At 47.4% G+C, this 25,660-nt stretch overlaps 1 protein-coding gene across 1 annotated transcript in view; it reads left to right on the top strand.

Moving 5' to 3' along the window:
- The window catches only part of LOC126516669 (sulfotransferase 1B1-like), a 76,722-nt gene extending 51,589 nt beyond the window's left edge, over positions 1-25,133 (top strand). The window contains exon 2 of the mRNA XM_050166769.3: positions 24,088-25,133. Within this exon, the coding sequence (XP_050022726.1) occupies positions 24,116-25,075 (960 nt within the window). The 5' untranslated portion in view covers positions 24,088-24,115 and the 3' untranslated portion in view covers positions 25,076-25,133. The remainder of the gene's footprint in view (positions 1-24,087) is intronic.
- Positions 25,134-25,660: the final 527 nt, after the last annotated feature.

Genomic DNA, 25,660 nt, shown 5'->3' with positions numbered 1-25,660 from the left:
TAACTGTAACGCAAGACAAAGAACCACCGACCTCGACGTGCTTCTCGACAGCCACGCAGTCACCGCCTTAGTAGACACAGGAGCCGATTACTCCGTCATGAGTGAACCCATCGCCGCCCAGTTAAGGAAAGTTAAGACTGCATGGGAAGGCCCTCAAATTCGGACCGCTGGAGGACACCTGATTACGCCGACTGGGAGCTGCACGGCAAGAATTACCGTTCATGACCGGACTAACCCTGCCACCTTCGTTATCCTCCAACAGTGTTCACGAGACTTCATTCTCGGCATGGACTTCCTGAATCAACATGGCGCAGTCATCGACCTGAAGTCGAAATCGATAACGCTGTCGCAAGATCAAGCGATACCGCCAGAGAGCTGTCGTAGTCACCACGCCTTGAGTGTGCTCGAAGATCAAGTGAGCATCCCGCCGCGCTCCAGCATTATTATTTCCGTCGGCTCCGAAACACCCGCTGACGTAGAAGGCGTCATCGAGGGCGACCAACATCTACTGCTCGACCGTGAAATTTGCGTCGCAAGAGGGATCGCTCGACTCCACGGAGGGCAAGTGGAAGTTATGCTAACCAACTTCAGCCAAGAGTTCAAGCACATCAACAAGGGCACGGCAATCGCCTATATCGAGGAAATTGTGGAAACCAGCAATGCCTTTGTGCTCTCGGATTCAGCCGCATCTACCCCGATGAGCATAGTCCCCGAACCAGACTTCGACGTGAATCCAAGTCTTCCTATGAGTAAGCAGCAACAGATCAGAAGTCTTCTCCGACGATACAAAGACTGCTTTTCGACGTCATCGAGGATTCGACAAACACCAGTTGCAAAGCATCGCATAATAACCGAAGAGAGCGCTCGACCACTCCGCCAGAGCCCTTACCGAGTTTCGACGCGAGAACGTGAAGCTATTAGGCAACAAGTCGACGAAATGCTGCGCGACGACATCGTCCAGCCGTCAAAAAGCCCGTGGGCCTCTCCTGCAGTCCTGGTGAAGAAAAAGGACGGAACCCTACGCTTCTGCGTCGATTGTCATCGACTGAACAAGATCACGAAGAAGGATGTGTACCCCCTTCCACGGATAGACGACGCATTGGATCGGCTCTGCAATGCTAAATACTTCTCGTCGATGGACCTCAAGTCTGGCTACTGGCAAATAGAAGTCGACGAGAGAGATCGCGAAAAGACTGCCTTCATCACGCCAGACGGCCTCTACGAGTTCAAGGTCATGCCATTCGGACTGTGCTCGGCGCCTGCAACGTTTCAGCGCGTTATGGACACGGTGTTAGCCGGACTGAAGTGGCAGACGTGCCTTGTTTACTTGGATGACGTCGTTGTCTTCGCCGGAAATTTCGATGATCACCTTAAGCGGCTTGCGACAGTGTTAGAGGCCATTCAGAGATCTGGGCTCACTCTGAAGCCAGAAAAGTGCCGCTTCGCTTACGATTAGCTTTTGTTCCTAGGCCACGTCATCAGCAAATAAGGAGTACGCCCCGACCCACAGAAGACAGCTGCCATCGCAAAATTCCCGCAGCCAACCGACAAGAAGGCAGTGCGCAGATTCCTTGGCATGTGTGCCTACTATAGGCGCTTTGTCAAGGACTTTTCACGCATCGCGGAGCCGCTAACACATCTAACCAAATGTGATGTCGAGTTCAAGTGGGAAACGCCACAAGCCAAGGCATTTCAAGAACTCAAACGACGCATGCAGTCGCCGCCGGTACTTGCACACTTCGACGAGGGCGCCGATACCGAAATCCACACTGACGCCAGTAGCCTAGACCTCGGTGCCGTCCTAGTCCAGAGGAAAGAAGGACTTGAACGGGTGATATGGTATGCTAGCCGGTCGCTGTCAAAAGCGGAAAGCAATTATTCTACGACTGAAAAGGAATGCCTCACCATCATTTGGACTACAGCTAAATTCTGCCCTTACCTCTATGGGAGGCCATTCAAAGTCGTCAGTGACCATCACGCGTTGTGTTGGCTAGCTAACTTAAAGGACCCTTCAGGACGGCTGGCGCGGTGGAGCCTCAGACTGCAAGAATATGACGTCACGGTAATATACAAGTCCGGAAGAAAACACTCCGACGCCGACTGCTTATCGCGCGCCCCCATCGATCCCCCGCCGCAAGACGACGAGGATGACGACGCCTTCCTTGGGATAATAAGCGCGGAAGACTTCACTAAACAGCAACGAGCAGACCCGGAGCTAAAAGGCCTCGTCGAGTATTTGGAAGGGAACACCGACGTTGTCCCTAGGGCATTTAAGCGCGGGTTGCCTTCGTTCACGCTACAAAACAACCTGCTCGTAAAGAAGAACTTCTCACCAGTCCGCGCCAGCTACCTTCTTGTTGTACCATCAGCGCTGCGTCCAGAAATAGTGCACGCCCTACATGACGATCCAACCGCTGGGCACCTCGGATTCTCCCGGACGCTGTCGAGAATACAGGAAAGGTATTACTGGCTGCGTCTGACCGCCGACGTCGCTCGTTACGTCAAGACATGCCGAGACTGTCAGCGACGCAAGACACCACAGACAAGGCCAGCAGGATTACTACAGCCGATCGAACCTCCTCGCCGAACATTCCAGCAGATTGGGATGGATTTGTTGGGGCCGTTTCCGATGTCAACATCCGGGAACAAATGGATCGTCGTGGCGACGGACTATCTCACCCGCTTTGCTGAAACTAAAGCTCTACCAAAAGGCAGCGCAGCCTAAGTGGCGAAATTTTTCGTCGAGAACATCCTGCTGCGTCATGGTGCCCCAGAAGTCCTCATCACCGACAGAGGAACGGCTTTTACAGCAGAGCTCACCCAAGCCATTCTGCAGTACAGCCAGACAAGTCACAGGAGGACAACTGCCTACCATCCGCAGACGAATGGTCTCACAGAGCGCCTGAACAAGACCCTCGCCGACATGCTAGCAATGTACGTCGACGTCGAGCAGAAGACGTGGGATGCGGTCCTGCCGTATGTAACCTTCACTTACAACACGACGGTGCAAGAAACAACACAGATCACGCCGTTTAAGCTGGTTTACGGCAGGAACCCGACGACGACGCTCGACGCCATGCTGCCCCACGTCACTGACGAAGAGAATGTTGACGTCGCTAGCTATCTCCAGCGCGCCGAAGAAGCCCAACAGCTCGCCCACCTACGGATCAAAAACCAACAGAGGACCGACAACCCACACTACAACCTCCGACGACGCTTCGTCGAGTACCAGCCCGGCGACCGTGTTTGGGTTTGGACACCGATACGCCGACGAGGACTGAGTGAGAAACTATTGCGCCGCTATTTCGGACCCTACATGGTCATTCAACGTATTGGCGCACTGGACTATGAGGTCGTGCCAGAAGGAATTTCGCATTCACAGCGGCGCCGCACACGACCTGAAGTGGTCCACGTGGTGCGTCTGAAACCCTTTTACGGACGCTGACGAACTTCCTTATCTTTGTTTTCTTTGCTACGGGTGTTTTTCTTTATTACTTTAATTTGTATGCAGCATCGGGTCGATGCTTTTTAAGAGGGGAGTATTGACACGTGTACTTATCTTTATCGGGCGACCACGTTTCGCCGCCTAACAAATGTAACCGCACAGCGCGGGACGCGCCTGCATGTATCCGAAGTTTCTGGAAAGTTATCGATGCTTCTACCCGGCTGTCTGTTGTCGCCGAACCTTGTGTTATCTGATTTCATCGCGTGACGCGAATGGTGTAGAACTTTGTGGAAGGCACGCGGGTCCGAACGATTAGTCTGGAACATTCGACGACTGCTGTATAAAAGCCGACGCGCTTGACCCGCTGATCAGATTTTCGACGATCACCGACTGTGTTCGCCGTTTTCGTTGAGCATTGAGTATAGCCTGTTTTTCTGGGCGCAGGTTCGCCCAATAAAGTTAGCTTTGCCATTCGCAGTTTTCTTGCTGTGTCCTCAACCGTCACTACCACGTGACGATATCATATCTTCCGCAGGTATGAAATATTTATCTGAACATAACTTTTTTTTCTAACATTCAGCATGGATTTCAGCAAGGACGCTCTTGTAAAACACAGCTTTTTGAACTTATAACTGATCTTCATCAAGCTGTTCACGATTCCATAAAAATCGATGCCATATTTATTGACTTCAAGAAAGCATTCGATAAAGTTCCCCATTCTCGCTTAATGATGAAACTTAGCCGGCTTAACATACATGGTAAAATTGTTAATTGGATCTCAAGTATTTTAACCAACCGCTACCAGTTTGGTTCCGTAAATGATCACTTTTCCGCTTTAGCACAAGTTAAATCTGGCGTTCCTCAGGGATCCTTACTTGGCCCAATCTTATTCTTAATTTACATTAATGACATCAGTAGCAACCTGACCTCAACAGTTCGGTTGTTTGCAGATGACTGCGTTCTTTACAGGCAAATTATCACCTCTGAAGACACTAATATTTTACAGGCCGACCTAAACAAAATTTCACTTTGGTGCGAGCAATGGCAAATGGAAATTAATGTTTCTAAAACAAAAACAATGACATTTACCAGAGCCAGTAACGTTCCCTTAAGTTCATATTTTATGAACAACATATGCATAGAGAATGTGTCTACATTAAAATATTTGGGCGTCCATTTAACTTCAAACCTTACATGGAATGATCACATTGATGGAATAATTTCGAAAGCGAATAAAACACTTGGATTCATCAGGCGAAATTTGTATTTAGCAAATCAGTCAACTAAATTATTAGCTTACACAGCTGTAGTTCACTCAAAGATTGAATACGCTTCCATAATATGGAATCCAAATCAAACTTACCTAATAAACAAGCTGGAATCTTTACAAAATAAAGCAGCACGTTTCATCACTAAAACATACTCTAGAACATCCAGCATCACGGCTATCAAAGAGTCCCTCCAATTACCGTCTCTAGAAACACGACGACTGTTAGCACTGCTTTCCCACTTCCACAGAGTGTGTCCTACCCCGTCATCCTTTACAGCATCCCATATCAAACCCCCACAAAAAATTTTCCCCCGCCTCGACCATCCCTTCAAAGTGCGTCCCATGTTTGCGCGTACGAATCTCCTGCGACAATCACCGCTCTTCCTTGCTATTTATCACTGGAACAAGCTGCCAAAAGAAATTGCTTCTATACGTGATCATGACTCATTTGTAAGTAATATGAAGCGCAGTTTTACGCATGTTGAGTAAAAGCAGAATTTTATGCCTTTGACGCATTGTAAGTGTATCTACATGCTTCGCTGGTAGCAACAGGTCCTTCAGCGTTTTGTAGGGGCGTTTACCAATGGCCCATTTGGTCATGACTCATTTGTAAGTAATTTGAAGCGCAGTTTTACGCATGTTGAGTAAAAGCAGAATTTTATGCCTTTGACGCATTGTAAGTGTATCTACATGCTTCGCTGGTAGCAACAGGTCCTTCAGCGTTTTGTAGGGGCGTTTACCAATGGCCGTTATAAAGGCAGATTCCTTCAGGCTGTCATCTTTGTTTTGGGTCACTTTCCAGTAGTGGTCAAATCTTTCAACATAAGACATGAAATCTTCTTCGCCATCATGGAGGAAAAGCTCAAAATCCAAAAACTTCGCCATTCTTCTTGTACTGCGCAATCTCGGCCTAGGCTTCGGATCCCACCTCGTCGCCACTTGTTCTAGCATGCATACAGACGCTACTCAGATAGCAGGAATAGGAGTGGCTTTATTCCCAAAACACGCGCTGTTTATCTAGGTACGAACAGGGGGTGTGGCCTTGACGTCATTCTGCCACAACACTAAGGTATTTATATTTTTTTACCCGCGGTATTTCCTGGCCCTGAATTGACATTGTATGCTCACCGTTTTCATTGAATACATGAGATGGATGAATGGATGGATGGATGGATGGCATGAGCATCCCCTTTGGAACAGGGTGGTTTGTTGTGCCACCAAGCTCTTGCTACGATATTGTCTAATGTCCTACCTATGTTAGAAAAGAAAAAGAAATGAAGAAAACACAGGATAAATTTCCATATCCAAGCTTTCTGAAATCCTATCGCGAACTTTGTTTTTGTACGCCTCCGTTGTTTGTCGTTTCGCTACTTTTCTTCAACAAATCCTCCAATCGCCTCTTATTAATTTCTGCTACGGACATGTTTACTTTCCCCCTGCTCTCGCTGAACCCAAGGGCATCAAGGAAGTCAGAGGTGCCTAAAGCGACCGCTGGACAGATATCTTCACATTCTAATAAAACATGCTCCATCGTTTCCCTAGCTCTGCTGCAGCAAGCACATGCTTCTTCTTCCTTGTTGTATCTTTCTTTAAAAGTGCGCGTTCTAAGGTATCCTGATCTGGCTTCGAAAGGTGAAGAGCTTCCCTTTGAGTTATCACAAATAGTTTGTTTCCTGATTTAGTTTTTTTCATCTTAAGTAGTAACTCAGAGCAGCTTTCTTTTCAATTGCCGCCACCCATGAGATTATCTCACCCTCTCTGACTTTCCGCTTGGCGGTTTTGTTGCTGTGTTGTTCACCATACAAGTCGTATACTTGCCGGTGAGCTTCCTAGTTCTTCTCGTTACTTTCCTCGACTGTGAATCAATGTTATTCCTGTACAAATACACGAACACTCTCCCAGCCCATTTACTTGCTTCCATATTCCTCAGTCGTTATTCATAATCAATTTCGCTGTGAGCTTCCCTCACATGAAAAGTTGTCCGGCCCATATTACCCTGCACAGCTTCATTTGTATTCTTCCTGTGAGTGCCCAATGCGAGGCGTCCCACTGACCTTTGGTTCCCATCGAGTCCTGATTGTACCCCTTATTTAAATCAAACAACTGCATTTCCAAAACTAAGTCCTGGACCCATTACACCTTTCCACATGCCCCGGAGCACCTCGTACCTATTGTATCCCCATAGCGCTCTGTGCATCATTATGGCTGCATTTCTCTTCCTCTTCCCTGTTATTGTTTTTTTTTCCTTGTGTTTCCATATATCTATTTCCTTCGTTTATCGATATACCAAGGTATCTATATACTTTCAAGCGAGGTATTTCCTGGCTCTCTATTGACCCTGTCTTTCCACTGTTTTTTGTTGTTTATTTCGGAATACTGTCAATCCCTTCTTGGGATTTTTACAGGAGAGGGCAAAACATACAAATACAGGTACAGTGGTAATATATATATATATATTTAAGAGTAAAAAATAAAGGCAAAACATGCAATACACATGACAATAATAAATAAAACTAATGATGGCACTTGAATACAATAATCACACTGAGAGGAACACTGTAACATAAGATTATGAACAAGGTTATGCTGAGAGGAATGTAAGCACAGAGCTCTCAGCGAGGGTAATAAATTTGTCTATGGTGCTCTTGGCCGTGACTGATGGATGCAAGCGATTCCAATCTCGGGCAACTTGTGGAAAGAAAGAATATCGGAAAGTATTACTGTGACAGAAATATTCTTCAAGGGTGAGCGCATGCTTGTGACGTGTTAGTCTTGTAGTGTTTATACGAACAAAATCTGTGGGAGACATCTTTAATGCATTATTAAGCAGTAAATACAAAAACTTTAGACGGTGTAATTTAGCACAGCTGGACAACGTGTGAAGCCCAGCCGTGCGTAAAGGGTCTGTGGGTGAATGCATGCGTCCATAGCAGTTAAAGATAAAGCGCACGGCTTTCCTTTGAACCATTTCGAGCGTTTTAACGCTGTTTTTAGTGTGGGGGAACCAAGCTATGTTAGCGTATTCTAAGACCGGACGGATAAAGGTGACGTAAGCTAGAAGTTTTGTATAATATGTAGTATGACGAAGGGCGCTTTTAAGAAAAAAATAACTTGTTCATTGCTTTGCTAGCTATGCTTTGAACATGCGTAGTCCAGTTTAGGTCAGAAGTGATGACTACACCCAAGTACCGATATTCAGTCACACTACTGATATTCATGTTATTGCAAGAGTATGCGTAATCTACACTTTTTCCGTGTAATGGACATAGAGACCGTTTTTTCGAAATTAATTACCATCTGCCATTTATTACACCACTCTGCAATTTTTCCTAGAGCGTTAAGTTTTTACTGGTCATTAGAGTCTTTTATTTCTTGGTATAGCACGCAGTAATCCACGAATAGTCGCATTTTTACATCAGTTTAATTTGATATGTCGTTAATAAAAAGTAGAAACAACAGCGGGGCTGAAACTGTACCTTGAGGTACTCCTGAAAGAACAGGTACTAACTTGGAGGCATGATCGTCGTATTGCACAAATTGATAACGATCAGAGAGGTAATTATAAATCCATCGTACCAGTGGTCCATCGCCAAATATCGCTTTAATTTTAAAGTGGAGTTTAGTATGAGAGACTCGGTCAAAAACCTTCGATTGATCTAGGAAAAGGACATCGATTTGCGACTGACTGTCGAGGCTTTGTGCAAAATCATGCATACTGTGTACTAGTTGCGCAGCGGTTGAAAAGCCACTACGAAATCCATGTTGGCTTCTGTGGAGTATGCTATTGACGTCGACAAAATTTGTCAGAAATTTCGAAATGATGTGCCCCAGTAATTTGCAGCATGTACATGTCAGTGATATTGGTCGATAATTAGCTGCCGATAAAACATTGCCAGATTTAGGCACCGGAATTATTTTCGCTAGTTTCCACTCAGCAGGAAGGCTACAATCATCGATTGATTTTTTTTATATCAGGCAGAGGTATTTACTTATGGACAAGAACGGCACCGAGAGCGGCGCTGCTGCGCCGGCGTTGAGAGCGCCGCATGCGAAGCAAAATTCTTTTAGCGGGTGGTACCCCTCTCCCATCTCTCGTTCGCGCCGCCTTGATTGCCTCCTGCACTGCGCGTGTTTGGGCACGTTTCGCGCCGCGCGCGGTGTGTGCCTACGTGTGTGCGCGTGAAGGGCGGTGTACTGTCTGTTTCACATTTAGGGGAAAACTTGGAGCGCATTGCATCGCGATGCGGCGAGCGCTTGAGTCAGGCGGCAGCAGCAGCTCGCGCAGGTGCTCGAGGGGCGGGATCTTGAACGGCGTCGTCTGCTACGGCGGCGCGCGCTGGCCGCATTGTCGGTAAACGTTCTACTATCAGTTGCAGGGCGCCGATCTCATCGTTACGGCGTGAAATGAGCCGGTATTCTTTACTATGCGTTGTGCGACGCCAACTGATACGCCTCGAAGGTAAGTTCATCGCTGCAGGGCAGTCATAGACGACGTACTGGTTCCATACATTCTTGACGGCCCGTTTCTGGAAGGCGACTATATATTCTAACGCGATAGGTCGCCGATCCACACTGCTCGTGTGGTGCAACAACTGCTAGAAGAGCGCACAGTCACTCTCTTGGAGTGGCCGCCTCAATCCCCGGGCGCCAACATCATTTAAAATGTCTGGGGCTCGTTGAAAGTATCGCTGGCGCACCATCCCCTCTATCAGTCGCCCGAGGATAGGCTTCGATACACCATCGTCACTGACTGAGACGTGCTGCGAATGAACACATCCCTGATCAAGTCATTCTACACTTCACTGCCTTCAGGATGAGCGCTGTCATCGCTGCCGCTGGGACATGACGAGATACTAACCGAAGTTCCGAGCGTGACGTGTCCAATTCCCCGCCGGCGGTCAGGGTCTGTCTGGTGTAGTGATTGATTGTCGAGAAAAATCATTTCCAGCTCATTGTCTGAACCTAAAAGATTCATTTAATCGTATCCGTTTGTTTCATCGTGTTCGACTCCCATAGTTATCATTGTTGAGTGCTTTGTTTTCCTTTCGAGTCAAACAAAGACTGAACACGTTGCGCGCACATCTTGGTGCGTCTTGTCGCTGCTTATTACGGTAGCACACACAGTGAAGATATATACGTGCACTGCCCCTGACAGTAGCACGCTTCCCGACAAATGCGGCCAGCGCGCGCCGCCATAGCAGACGACGCAGATCACGACTCCGCCCCTCGAGCGTCTGCGCCTGCTCGAGCTGCTGCCACCGCACGACTCTATTGCTTGCCGCATCGCGATGCAATACGTTCCGAGTTTTCCCCTAAGTGTGAAACAGACTGTACACGCTTCTATTTGCCTTTAAGAAGATCAGTACGCTTGACGATTATTTTTATGGCTGCAATGCGGCGAAATGGCAGCGTCTGCTTAACCATGTAAGTGACGCTGAGCAGGTGATTGGAAACGACATCGTATGTACCGCCGGAAAAATCGTCAGCACATACGATGCGGCACATACATACGGCACATACGAGCTAAAGTCATTTTTGCAGTTTCTCACAATATGTTTGCTACAAATCCGTGTTGTCTCTGATGGCGACAACGGTCTTCCATCGACACTGTGCGGAAATAAACAAAATATATCGATTACTTAAATGATATTGCGCGACAAAAAACGACACGGACGTGAGAGACGACACACCAAGCGCTTGGTGTGTCGTCTCTCACGTCCGTGTCGTTTTTTGTCGCGCAATATCATTTAAGTAATGGATTACCAACTTGCCCGGAATGCTGCTCTCAAAAATATATCGCTGCATAGCACAAGTACGACATGCGCAGACAACTTTAACTAGTGCGTCCCCTACAATATGGAATAGAAGCAGCAATGTAGACAGCTTGGCCATTTTTTAACAGTGCTCAAGAGACGGAAGTTGAAAGTATTAGTAATCATTCCTGCTTCAGCAATGCCGGCGCGACCAAGACGCGGGCGTGTATCGTCCAGCAACTCGATCGATCGGTGCAGTGGGGAAGCGGGAATGAACTCCGGTCATGTTCAATGCATCGTGCACATATTCAATTTCTCGGCAGAACTTCGGCCACTGCTAGCGCATACAACAGAAGTGGTTTCCATTCTTGGGCAGCGCACACATAAACGAAACACGAGAAAGAAGACAGGACAAGCGCTCGTCGAACAACTTAAAGTCTTTATATGAATAAAAGGATTATGTGCCGAGTAATTATTAAATTCATGTGGGTTACATATAAAAACCGTCATACACTCAGGAGTGATCAATGAACGAGCTCGCTTCGTTTGCCAGTTGTTTACTTCGCTCGGCGCACCGCAGTAATCGATGTGTGTCGTCTGCTTATTTCGTACCATTTTCTTGTGAATCGGCAGAATTTCACTGGTGGCATCAACCATTTCGTGTTTACATTGCTGTCGTGACAGTTAACAACACAATCATAATTTCCGGTCATCCGAAGAGGCGCCGTCGCAAACAAGAGACGTTTCGCGCGCAGCGCGAACTGAACGCGGTCGCGACCACGGAAGCGGCGGCGGAAACCTACACCCGGTGGAGATGAAATCGTTCCGCCAGGGGAGAAACGAGCGCTGGCGTCTAGGATGAAACTTGGCGTGCGGTCGGCCATAGGCTCGGCATACCGCTTGAGAAATTTGTTCGGGATTCCATCTGGTTCATCACATTTCTTATCATCCATGTTTAACAACATCATAAGCACTCCCGCCTCGGAAATTTTCGGTGATTGTTCTGGCAAACTAAGGTTCACGCATGAAGTGCCGATGAACGGGTGTCTCCAATTCCTCGAGCTGTGTTTGTACTTTGGCACAGGGCACATCTGCTGGTCGTACCCGCCACGCACAGAAAAGGAAATTCTAGCATATAATTCGGCTCACTCAAAATTGTAAGAGGGCATTGCAAAAAATTGCCTGCGTGGTGCTCTCGAAAAGTCCTGCCACCATAAAATTGAGGTTAGCTTGCAGATGCAAGTGCTCCGGTTGCAGAACGCCGGTTTTCTGAAAGATATCGTGACGGCTGTGGCAGAATGCCTCCTGAAAGAAATCAGAGCAGGTGGATGCCCTGGCGTAGCAGCCGAAAAAAGCTGTAAGAAGCTGAAGCGTACAGCTATACGGTACGTGCACCAGCTATCGCACCGGCTGAGAAAAGTTGGAGAGAAGTGCGGCGTGGACGTGATGTTCACTGCCCCCGAAAAGCTGGTGCGCATGTGCAAAGCCGTAAATGAAAAGAAAAAAACCGGTCTGCGCAATAAAACATGAATGCAAGTTCGTACCCTGCATCGTTGGGGTCGTATACCCCATACCTCTCTCTTGCGGTAGATGCGACGTGGAGCAGACTGGCCGCTGCCTAAATGATCGGCTACGAGAGCACCGAACGCTGGTAGATTCATTAGCGGGGGGCGGCCATTTGGCCATGCACTGTAAGCGATGCGGGTGCGCGCCTGCGTTTGATACCACGCGTGTGCTTGGTAGGGGAGGCACAAGGATGGCTACGCGAGAATTGTGAGGCATATCACATTGACAGGGAAGGTGATAACTGTGTCAGCACGGCATCACTTGCCTTGTCCAAAAAAGAAAAAATGGACTTACAGAAAAGTCTGCCACATTTTGATTAGAATGTGCTTGTACTGTTTTAACCTGGTGTGCGCATGCACCAACGAAATGTATATATGTACCTTCGCTCGCAGTAAAAACCTCAGTTGATGTTTAGCGCTCGTCCTGTCGTCTTCTCTGTCTGTGTCGTTGCTATTTTCCGCTAATCTTTTGAATAATGATGACACACCAATTAGCCCAGCTTTCTGCCTTGATCGCTTTAAGGGAACCAGGTACTCTGGATCAGCGTTTGGTGGCCCATAGACAGCGCCTACGTGCAGGACGTATCCTTCTATGTTTCATCATCATCATCAGCCTAGTTACGCCCACTGCAGGGCAGAGGCCTCTCCCATACTTCTCCAACTACCCCGGTCATGTGCTAATTGCGGCCATGTTGTCCCTGCAAACGTCTTAATGTCATCCGCCCACCTAACTTTCTGCCGCCCCCTGCTACACTTCCCTTCCCTTGGAATCCAGTCCGTAACCCTTAATGACCATCGGTTATCTTCCCTCCTCATTACATGTCCGGCCCATGCCCATTTCTTTTTCTTGACTTCAACTAAGATGTCATTTACCCGCGTTTGTTCCCTCACCCAATCTTCTCTTTTCTTATCCCTTAACGTTACACCCATAATTCTTCTTTCCATAGCTCGTTGCGTCGTCCTCAATTTCAGCAGAACGCTTCTCGTAAGCCTCCAGGTTTCTGCCCCATACGTGAGTACTGGTAACACACAGCTGTTATACACTTTCCTTTTGAGGGATAGTGCCAACCTGCTGTTCATGATTTGAGAATGCCTGCCAAACGCACCTCAGCCCATTCTTATTCTTCTGGTTATTTCAGTCTCATGATCCGGATCCGTTGTCACTACCTGCCCTAGGTAGATGTATTCCCTTACCACTTCCAGTGCCTCGCTACCTATCGTAAACTGCTGTTCTCTTCCGAGACTGCTAAACATTACTTTAGTTTTCTGCAGATTAATTTTCAGACCCACCCTTCTGCTTTGCCTCTCCAGGTCAGTGAGCATGCATTGCAATTGGACTCCTGAGTTACTAAGCAAGGCAATATCATCAGCGAATCGCAAGTTGCTAAGGTATTCTCCATCAACTTTTATCCCCAATTCTTCCCACTCCAGGTCTCTGAATACCTCCTGTAAACATGCTGTGAATAGCATTGGAGATATCGTATCTCCCTGTCTGACGCCTTTCTTTATTGGTATTTTGTTGCTTTCTTTATGGAGGACTACGGTGGCTGTGGAGTCGCTATAGATATCTTCCAGTATTTTTACATATGGCTCATCTACACCCTGATTCCGTAATGCCTTCATGACTGCTGTGGTTTCGACTGAATCAAACGCTTTTTCGTAATCAATAAGGCTATATATAAGGGTTGGTTATATTCCGCACATTTCTCTATCACCTGATTGATAGTGTGAATATCGTCTATTGTTGAGTAGCCTTTACGGAATCCTGCCTGGTCCTTTGGTTGACAGAAGTCTAAGGTATTCCTGATTCTATTTGCGATTACCGTAGTAAATACTTTGTAGGCAACGGACAGTAAGCTGATCGGTCTATAATTTTTCAGGTCTTTGGCGTCCCCTTTCATATGGATTAGGATTATATTAGCGTTCTTCCAAGATTCCGGTACGTTCGAGGTCATGAGGCATTGTGTATATAGGGTGGCCAGTCTTTCTAGGACAGTGTTTTCACCATCCTTCAACAAATCTGCTGTTACCTGGTCCTCCCCAGCTGCCTTCCCCCTTTGCATAGCTCCCAAGGCGTTCTTTACCTCTTCCGGCGTTACTTGTGGGATTTCAAGTTCCTGTAGACTATTCTCTCTTACCTTATCGCCGTGGGTGTTACTGGTTCTGTATAAATCTCTATAGAACTCCTCAGCCACTTGAACTATCTCATCCATATTAGTAACGATATTGCCGGCTTTGTCTCTTAACGCATGCATCTGATTCTTGCCTATTCCTAGTTTCCTCTTCACTGCTTTTAGGCTTCCTCCGTTCCGGAGAGCCTGTTCAATTCTATCCATATTATAGTTCCTTATGTCAGCTGTCTTACGCTTGTTGATTAACTTAGAAAGTTCTGCCAGTTTTATTCTAGCTGTAGGGTTAGAGGCTTTCATACATTGGCGTTTCTTGATAAGATCTTTCGTCTCCTGCGATAGCTTACTGGTCTCCTGTCTAACGGCGTTACCACCGACTTCTATCGCGCACTCCTTAATGATGCCCATAAGATTGTGTCGTTTATTGCTTCTAAACTAAGGCCCTCTTCCTGAGTTAAAGCCGAATACCTGTCCTGTAGCTTGATCCGGAATTCCTCTAGTTTCCCTCTTACCGCTAACTCATGATTGGCTTCTTATGTACCAGTTTCTTCCGTTCCCTCCTCAAGTCGAGGCTAATTCGAGTTCTTACCATCCTATGGTCACTGCAGCGCACCTTGCCGAGCACGTCTACCTCTTGTATAATGCCAGGGTTCGCGCAGAGTATGAAGTCGATTTCATTTGTAGTCTCACCATTCGGGCTCCTCCACGTCCACTTTCGGCTAACCCGCTTGCGGAAAAAGGTATTCATTATCCGCATATTATTCTGTTCTGCAAACTCTACTAATAACTCTCCTCTGTTATTCCTAGAGCCTATGCCATATTCCCCCACTGACTTGTCTCCAGCCTGCTTCTTGCCTACCCTGGCATTGAAGTCGCCCATCAGTATAGTGTATTTTGTTTTGACTTTACCCATCGCCGATTCCACGTCTTCATAGAAGCTTTCGACTTCCTGGTCATCATGAATGGATGTAGGAGCGTAGACTTGTACTACCTTCAATTTGTACCTCTTATTAATTGTCACAAGACCTGCCACCCTCTCGTTAATGCTATAGAATTCCTGTATGTTACCAGCTATATCCTTATTAATCAGGAGTCCGACTCCTAGTGCTCGTCTCACCGCTAAGCCCCGGTAGCACAGTACGTGCCCGCTTTTTAGCACTGTATATGCTTCTTTTGTCCTCCTAACCTCACTGAGCCCTATTGTATCCCATTTACTACCCTCTAATTCCTGCAATAACACTGCTAGACTCGCCTCACTAGATAACGTTCTAACGTTAAACTTTGCCAGGTTCAGATTCCAATGGCGGCCTGTCCGGAGCCAGGTATATTCTTAGCACCCTCTGCTACGTCACAGATATGACCGCCGCCGTGGTCATTTGCTTCGCGGCTGCTGGAGACTGAGGGCCAGGGTTTGATTGTTGTATTCATATAGGAGGCTGTGGCCAAGTACTGCACCAGGATGGCCAATCCTGCTCTGGTGAGAGAGTGCGTTACCGGTTCTGGTCACCGGGATCAGGTCGTACTGGAGTCCAGGCCTGTTTGTGCAATTTTCTCAACACACGGTTTTTTTTTTTGGTATTTTCCGGTGGAGAATTGCGCGGCACCGGGATTTGAACCACGGTCCTCTTGCACGGGAGGCGGATGCTTTACCGCCCCCGCAGGAGTTAAATTAAAAATTAAATTATGGGGTTTTACGTGCGAAAACCACTTTCAGATTATGAGGCGCGCCGTAGTGCAGGACTCCGGAAATTTTGACCACGTGGGGTTCTTTAACGTGCACCTACATCTAAGTACACGGGTGTTTTCGCATTTCGCCCCCATCGAAATGCGGCCGCCGTGGCCGGGGTTCGATCCCGCGACCTCGTGCTCAGCAGTGTAACACCATAATCACTGAGCAACCACGGCGGGTCCCGCAGGAGTTGTACGCCTCATTTAACCTATAGTGGTGCCTCATTTGATCAGTCAAGGTGGACCAATCTGAGCTAGGTTATACCGCACGGATGGCACTCGGCTGAGAACCTGGTATTTATGACCTGCACATGGGTGGCCATACATAATTGAGGCTCTATATATATATATATATATATATATATATATATATCTTAGGCGGGTTCCCGTACAGTGATAAACTAAAAGAGAAGACATTAAAAAGGAGGAAGAAAAAAAAAGGAAGAGAACAGCTGATTTGAACTCGTGACCCTTGGATGTTGCCCGGAAAGATAGCTCAGTCAGTTGGTTCGTCAGGCCCCAGGTTACCTTGAAGCGCCATAGCTTCTGCTCCGCGCCTCATACTTAGGTGAAAAGGGACTGATGTTGTCCGCGATGTTCGATTGGAAGGCATACTTTCTTGGAAAAATGGCCGCCCGTGGAGAAGAGCGAACTCGAGCGGCTTTAGAGACTAGGAAAAGCTTGATCACGTGCTAGGCGAACGCGGCACGCATGGCGTGGGAAGCTAGCCAGAGTAACTATCTCAAGGACTGCTGCTGACGAGGGCGAAATACCTTCGTGTAATTATAATAACCCTAATAGGACTACTTCGCACCAAATACTTTCGACGTTCGGTGCATCAGGCATAGGCATGAAAAATAAACCATCCCTCAAGATAATAGCCACACCCCCGCCTCTCGATGCTCTATCTTGGCGCAGAATAGTATAACCTGGTGGAACAACTTCATTATCTGAGACGTTAGAGTGAAGCCACATTTCGGATATAGTGACCACATCCGGACTCAGTGTTATCAATAAAGCTTCCAGACTTTCCACTTTGTTAAGAAGACTTCACGCGTTTAAGTTCAGAAGGGTTACTTTTGGTAAGATTGCGTTGTTCTGCGGTCTCAGCTGGATTTTTCGTCATTTCTTGGTTTTATCTCAACCATATCGTCGCGATCTGCTTCTCATGTAAAAAGGCGGCCAGCTATGCGAACTTTATCGTAAGTTAACATTACCTTCTCTTTCCGGTCTCGATTTTCTTTAGTTTTATGCCAAAGCTTTTTTCCTTATGTCTCGAACGTTGCGTGAAAAATCTTCACCGATAGAATACCTGGTATTTTTCAGCTTCTTGCAATTTTGAAGGATTTTCGCTTTGTCTCGGTAGTCGTGCAACTTAAAAATGACCGGTCTAATATCAGTCTCGACATCTGGTTTTGGTCTACCATGTCGATGAATTCGATCTATTCCCGCAACATTGAATATGACAACGCTTGATTTTTAACCCTAAAATTCAGACCTAAATTCCAGTCTTCTTGTCCACATACATATATTAGCCAGGCGTTGCGTATCACTTTTCTTGTTAGCTAGCAACAAAACGTCGTCCGTATAAAATGAACCTAGAAGCTGCTGCTCTACTACTGTACCTGCCTGTTTGTATGAGAGTATTAACCCGATATTACTTCCTTCTAGCGCCCTCTCCATACTCGGCATGTACATTAGAAACAGCAGTGGGCATAAAGGGCACCCCTGCCTCAGTGCCTTGTTGATATCAACTTTCTCCTCGCTCCTCATGCTTTCCCATTCAACGCGAACGGCATTTTCTCAGTAAATCTGTCTCAAAAGCTTTAGACAATCGTCGCCGAAGCCTTCCCCTTCCAGAATATCCCACAAAATGTTGCTCTCTGCGTTATCATACGCTCGTGTGATGTCTAAAAAGGCCACATATAACAGTCTTTTTTTCTACTCTGGAAATTTCAATACACTGAGTAAGGACAAATATGTTATCATCCAGACGCCTACCTATTCTGAAGCCATTTTGAAGTTATCCTTAAATGCCATTAATCCTTGCCCATGCTGGCAGCTTTAATTTAATTGCCTGTATTGTAACTAGTATATTACCGATGTAATCGTCAATGGTCTATATACGTGAATTGTATCTTTCTCTCCCTCCCCCCTTACCTTATTAAATTAAATTCATTCTACTTTATCACCAACTGTCTGGTATACGTCTATCTTTTAATGTTTTTTTGTACTGTTTTCAACGGAGCTTCATTACTTTTTGTCCTAGTTCATTAATAAGCGTAATGGGAACCACGTATAGTCCTGTGGCTGTGTGCCTACGATAGTCCTCTTAGGCTTTCTTGCAGTTGAAATTTGTCAGCACCAGCTCCTTTTGCAACTGGTTCTCTTGCATGCTCTTTCTTTCCTCAAATACAACACAGTGGCAGCAAAGCATCTTCGCCTCGGTGAAGTGCTCGAGACGCTCAATGGTGACAGCAGTAAAAGCTGCTGGAGCTCAACTTCGTATTCGAGTTGCAGTTCGATGGACGACAGTAGTAGCAATGATGATGACTACGAAATGTATGCAGCGATGTCTCAACATGTATTTTCGCTGCCGGAGCAAAGACCCAAAATGGACTCATACATTGCAACGACTGTCTCTTCCTACTCCGACGAGGAGGTGCGTTGTTCAGCTTCCGAGGGTGGTAAGATCGTTAAAGTGCCCGTTTTTTCTTCCTAGCTCAAAAGACATTTCCGCATTATATTAACGCGGCCAGTGGCGGACCTCTTGGGAGCTGAATCGCCCTGAATGCAGGATGCGCTGAGCTTCAGAATCCGTGATTTCAGATAATCTTCGCAGGCGGCAACGGATGTTGTATGCTGCCGCGAACCGGTGAACGCCCGACGATCACAACACGTGACACGTGCTCTGCCGCTCTCCCACAGAGAATGCTGGGACGTCGAATGTTTGCGTCACATCGTGAATTCCTCCTCACACGTCCCCCACCGACCTGCTCTCCGCATGTACGCTGCATTCCAGTGGCGGGTCGAGTGTTCCGGCTCTCACTGCGCCGCTACCCGACTCCGCACTGCGCCGCGCGCTACTTCTGTTCTCTCAATGGAATTCGGCATCAGACTAGGGCGGCCGCGGAGGGCCTCCTCTCTCGCTCCGCATGCCAGCGGGAAGTGTTAGTGCTCTCTTGCAGGTCCGCTGGGCGCGCGGCGACATTGGCCGATGCGGTAAACGATGGATGGATGCATGGATATTATGAGCGTCCCCTTTGGAACGGGGCGGTGGGTTGCGCCACGAAGCTCTTGCTACTATACTGCCTTATATCCTACCTAGGTTAAACAATGAAAAAAGAAAAAAATACACTATGAACTACCACGCCCAAATTTTCTGATCCCCTATTGCGAACTGTGCTTTTGTACCTCTCTGTCTTTTGTCGTTTCCCTACTTTTCTTCCACCAATCCTCCAGTCGCCTCTTACTAATGTCGATTGCGGACATGTTTGCTTTACCACTGCTCCCTCTGAACCTAAGGGCATCAAGGAGGCCAGTGTTGCCTAAATCGACAGCTGGGTAGCCGTCTTCACATTCTAATAAAACATGCTCCGTAGTTTCCCTAGCTTTACCGCAGCAAGCACATGCTTCTTCTTCCTTCTTATATCTCGCTTTATAGGTGCGTGTTCTAAGGCATCCCGATCTCGCTTCGAGAAGTAATGAGCTTCCCTTTGACTTATCATAAATGGTTTCTTTCCTTATTTCGTTTTTTCCTCTTAAGTAGTTACTCATGGCAGGTTTCTTTTCCATTGCCGCCACCCATGAGATTAATTCAGCCTCTCTGACTTTCCGCTTGACCTTCTCTGTTGCTGTGTTGTCCACCCTACAGGCCGCATACTTGCTGGTAAGCTTCCTAGTTCTTTACCTCCACTGTGAATCAATGTTTTTCCTGTACAGATACCTGAACACTCTCCCAGCCCATTAACTTTCTTCCATATTCCTCAGCCGTTCTTCACACTCAATTTTACTGCGAGGTTCCCTCACTTCAAAACTAGTCCAGCCCATATCACCCTGCACAGCTTCATTTGTAGTCTTCCCATGAGCACCCAATGCGAGGCGACCCACTGACCTTTGGTTCCCGTCGAGTCCTGATTGTACCCCTGATTTATAGCAAACAACCGCATTTCCAAAAGTAAGTCCTGGAACCATTACGCCTTTCCACATACCTCGGAGGACCTCCTACCTATTGTATCCCCATAGCGCTCTGTGCTGCATTATGGCTGCATTTCTCTTCCCCTTTACTGTTATGGTTTTTTCCTGTGTTTCCATATATCCATTGCCTTCGTTTATCCATATACCAAGGTATTTATATTCTGTTACCCGAGGTATTTCTTGGCCCTGTATCTCCACTGCCTGTTCACTGTTTTCATTGAATACCATAACACCTGATTTTCTAACACTAAATTTCAAACCTAAATTGTTGCCTTCCGGTCCACATATATTAGCCAGACGTTGCAAATCACTTTGCTTGTTAGCTAGCAACACAATGTCGTCCGCATAAAATAAACCTGAGAGCGGAGGCGAGCGCCATCTGGAGGTGTTGTTAGGTACCGGGCGCGCCGCTCTGTCACCGCTCTGTGGACAGTCCATGCATGGTAGAAACGCTGAAAAAGAGGCTTGTGTTTGACTTGCCGCATGACATAATTATGTTTTATTATGCATTCAAATTACAATCCCACGTGATCATGTCTGTAGGTTGCGCGTAAGTCGAACTTTACGATTCTTATTAGGTATCTTACGTTGAGAAAATCGATTAGTACAGTGACATCTTTGCACTACATGGAAGTCCTGCGTGATTGAGTTTCCTTGGCTCAGAATGATTTTTCCCGAAACGATAGTCGACGGCGGGCGCGGGACGCCGACGCCGGATGTTCTGCGACACGGGGCCCTCGCGTTAAAATGTCAGGACAAATTACTGCATCAAATCTAGGTCAGGGTGCGGAAACTCCCTATAGATCCCTTGGGACGGTCAGTCGCATGCCGATACGCTGCGCCAGCGCCGTTTCTACCACTGGCGGCTGCTGGGTATCCAACTCAAAATAATTCGCAAACAAAACCATTGTCACGGTCTCAGGGTGGTAAACAGGACGCAAGGGACGTTTGAGTTAGGAAAAGCCTTTATGGGGTATGCGCATAAGATCAAATACATGTATCCAGAAAGCACGCGTTGCCAAACCAATGGCAAAACCCTAACATAGGACGAACTATATACAACGCTAGTTAATTGAAAATATTGTCTTAAGTCCTCGCACATGACGTATTGTGAAGTTGCAAATATTTACATAAAGTCTATCGACGTGGCCACGTCACCTCGTCGTCGCTCCTTCCGACGACACGTCGTTGGGCCCGCCGATCGATGCGTCGTAGATTCGACGTCGCTGTGTCCGACATTCGGTCAACAGTTGGCCTGGTCAGGGGGTCAGGAGGGTGGAGTGGCCTAGGCGCCTGGATCGCCCGGTCAACTTTGCAAGCTGCGGATCGTAGCCGCAGGGAATCCGGGAAGCGGCGCCGTCAGCCTGTAGCTGCGGCTTCCGGTGGGAGGTCCACTCAGCTCGCGGGTCGTGGCCGCGGCAACTAAAGAACTGCTTCCACTGGGTTGCCGCCGTCTCCGCGATCCACCCGTCCTGTTCGGCCTCCAGGCCCTTCTCCACGCCTTCGTCCCCGAGCGCAGCTGGGCCGCTTTCTTCGGCTACGTGTCCCTTCTCCCATTGGCCACGTAGCTGCGCGGGCACTTTTGCGCTTCTGCTTCTGCTTTCATATTGTATTCTTTTTATTCGTACGCTCTTATTTTCTATCTTCTTATTTCTTTATTTCTGCCACCGACCCCTCGTGTCTTCTTGTTTTCTTATCTTCTGATTTTTCTTCTTCCTTCTTTCTTCCTTTATTCGCTCATGACAACCATGCCTTCATGTCGTCACTCATGAGGTCAGAAGGTTGAGGGAGAGGGCGCGCAAGCAAGGAGGAAGAGTGTTGCCGCCGAAAGCCTCCTTTTCCGCTTCGCATGCCAGCGGAATGTGTTCGTGCTCTCTTGGAGGTCCGCTGGGCCCGCGGCGACATTGGCCAGCTCTCGGAGCAGACCCCGCTGAAGGGGGCCGTGTTTGAGAAGCGCTTTCTATTGCGATAGCAGTTATATGGACACTCCAGGAGCATTTCTGCCGTCGCCGTGAGGTTCCGTACAAAGTCCAATGGCGATACCATCGTCGGCGCGCGCCGTGTGCTATGTGTGCGAGTGAAAGCTTGCGAGGGCGAGCCGGCGATCGCTGCTCAATCTAGCAAGCGGGGAGGAAGCGCGCCGTCTTCTGGATGCTGTGAATCGCACGCACGCGTCACCCACGCGCTGCCTCTCGCGATCTCCCGATTAGCGAGGCAGATGCGCCACACTTCGGTCCCTTTGGAATGTGTTCCGCGAGACAGATTGTTCGCGCCAGCCAATGTATCGCGAAATGAAAACACGTATAGAGCTGCGCTTAAACTTCGCATTAGGGAGTGTCGTAACCGTCGGTGAATCTTTTTCTGCTGCGTTTACCTTGGAAGCTTCAATTCCTTTATAGGTCTGGCACATCACTCGTTCACACAAGCGCCAATAAATAATAATGAGGAATACTTGTATAACAAACCGTCATTAACTACCAATATTCTCTGTTAAATTGTTACATTTTGTCCTTTCTTGAAAGTAGTCGCCTAGAAATTCCTAACTTGTAGGTCAGTTCAGGGCTACAGTTCAGCTAGTCCACAGATATAGTGGGAGCTAGCGTAAAGAAAATAACTTCGTGTCACCATCATTCGTTAATTTTGTTCGTCTGAAGGTAAGTAGATCAATTAAAACTGGCCGCTGACTCCGTCAGCCAAAACTCAACCTAGTACAAATAAAAGTTGAATGTTTCTCTTTTTATTGACACATCTCGTACTACAAAAACTGGCCTCCACGCAGTGGAGGCCAGTAGTGACGCATAAGAACGCAACAAAAAATTACGTGCATGCATGGTATTGCCGTCATTGCTCTTGAAACTTCATAAAACTTCGCGGCTCTCTCTCTCTCTTTTTTTTACTTCAGCCTTGGTTGCACAAGTCGACAAAGAGTGCTCAAAGTGTACAGCCCAACAAAGGCGCACTGTTGTCCTTCGTTAAAAGTATTTCATCGGCAGCAGATGCGCCGCCATCATGACGAATGAGTCGAGTAACACAGCTCTTATTCAGTCCCTTCAGGCTTGCACAGAACTGGTTTACTCATGCAAAATCAATACTGCTCAGAAAATCGAATGAAATGCTTGTACTTACCTGTTGTCATTATGAAACATGAAAAAGTTCGCAGAACTGGAAATCCCGATGCTATAACAACACATGCCACGATTTAGCCATCATCGTCCAATGCGCGGTTGACCTGGTTTCCTGGGTCTTCCGTTCCTTCCACGACTGATCAAGCTCCTCTGTCTTATTTTTCTCATCTTCAACCTGGGCACGATAAACGAAGCTGATCACACGCAGTGGTTGCTTAGTGGCTTTGGTGGCTTCCTGCGACTCCCGTTCACGGTGGTCGCATTTCGACGAGGGCGAACGCACCTGTGTACTTAGATTTAGGTGCCCGTTACGGAAGCCCAGGTGCTCCAAATTTCTGGAGTCCCTCCACTACGGCGCGCCTCATAATCAGATCGTGGTCTTGAAACGTAAAACCCCCATAAGTTTTTAAGCTGATGACCGAGCGCGATACGGCTTCGCATATCGCTGAACGATTCGCAAGGGTTAGCGAAGCAAGCTCGACGGGCGCACGAAGTCAACCACTTCTTGCGCTTCGCCCGATTTGAAATTGGAGAAAGGAGAAATTAGAGCCAGCTAAAGAAAAGGAAGCGTTGTTTGCCGTTCACCTAAACTTTTCTGTTTAAAAAAAAAAACTTGTGAATGGCAAGAAATGCGAACATCCACATCTACTTCGTTCCACCCGATCTTAGGATGCTGTCATCCGCTAGAAAAGTGCGCGTTCCTTGAAACCAAAACTAGCACTTGCCTTCCGGGGGTTGTCTAGGTTGCCTTTCGTATCTTTCGCATATTTGCTATATTCGCCCTTCTGTGTGGGTTTGTCACTTTTCGCCACTGTCACTGCCGCATTTTCTCCGCGTGCATGGCTAATAGAAATTTGTTTTTTCTTTCGTTTCAGAAGTCGACCTCACTGGGAAGTTGTTGCAATGTCAAAAAGGAAGCCTTACGCTCAAATCATAGACGGCATCCCGCGCAGTCCCAACTGTGACCCGGATCTCTTGAGAGCAGCCCTGGAGTTCCGCGCCCAGAAAGGCGACCTGGTTCTCTCGACGTACCCCAAGAGTGGTACTCACTGGATGATGTACATCATACAGTTGATTCTAAAAGAAGGTGAACCAGTGAGCTCTTTTGACGAGTTCATGCACAACTTGCGCGTTCTAGGGGTCGTCGAGTTCGACACGTGGAAACCTACTCTTCCGCTGCGCTTGTTTGCCACCCACCTGCCATTAAGCACCACCACCATGAACAAAGACGCAAAGTACGTATACGTAGCAAGGAACCCGTGGGACTTGTGCGTCTCTTCCTTCCACATGATCACTACCTTCGACATTTATCGCTTCCGGGACGGAACCTTCGAGGAACTGTTCGACGCGTTTCTGGAGGGCGACTGTGCTGGCCAGGGAAGCTACTTCGATCACGTTGCATCGGGTTACGCCTTGAGGGACCAGCCCAACCTGTTCTTCGTAACCTACGAGGAACTCAAGACGGACACTCGAAGTGTGATACTGAGGCTGGCTCGGTTTCTAGGTGACGATTACGGCGATAAGCTGGAAAAGCAGGAAGAACTGATGCAGGATATTGTGGATCGGTGCGCGAGCGAGAACATGAAGCACATCCTTGCACCTGAATCCCAAGGTCACGCCGACCGTGATTGGTACAACGAAACCGAGCGAAGTATGTCAGCCAACAGCAGAATCTCTGTGGAGAACAGCAAGCAATTCAGCTACGTCAGGAAGGGTGACGTTGGTGGGTGGCAGCGGTATTTTACTAGAGATCAACTGAGACGCTTAGAAGCTAGGATAAAGCAGCTTGAAGAGCATTCACGCGTAATGGATCTTTGGATGGACACTCGAGCAGCTGCCCTCAAGATTATTGCGAATGAATGAAATTAAATGAGCGAAGGTTTCCTTCAGTGGTCATCAACGAAAATAAAAAAAAGACAGTTTGACATGCTCTTTTTTTGCATTGCAGAGACATCTTTTTACGCTTCTTCGACTCACTGTCTCAAGCTCTTCACGCGTGCAATTATACGCAGTTTTAGAATAATAATTGCAAGCAAACAGAAACGCATTACGTACGTAACAAAAAACGTTGTCCGGACTGCGCCTGCTCCGAACGTTATTGCGTTTCTGTGATTTAGGTACGATGCGTTAATGTACTTTGTTACACCACTTCAACGCACATTATGGTTACGATGCTTAGAAATAGCGTTGTCAAACATGGCTCCAGCTGTGGCCTCCAATTTAGCATAAATTTTCACTATACTTGCACTGTCGCTGTTCGCCGCTAATTGTTCAAAGAAGCTTTCGCTGCCTTTAAGTTCATCAGAAACGGGTGTTGTGGGAGTATGCCGAATTTCTGAGACAATTTGGCGATTCTGGCGACTGTAGGCCTGGCGAGATCAGTGGGCACAGAAACGATAGGGTGGTTGCTAATAGTTTGACTTGGCTTGGCCATATTTGGCAGAAGGC

Source organism: Dermacentor andersoni, chromosome 1 (genome assembly GCF_023375885.2).
Source record: "Dermacentor andersoni chromosome 1, qqDerAnde1_hic_scaffold, whole genome shotgun sequence".
NCBI classification, from domain to species: domain Eukaryota; kingdom Metazoa; phylum Arthropoda; class Arachnida; order Ixodida; family Ixodidae; genus Dermacentor; species Dermacentor andersoni.
The sequence above is the reverse complement of the archived record's forward strand: the minus strand, read 5'-3'. Positions and strand labels throughout refer to the sequence as shown.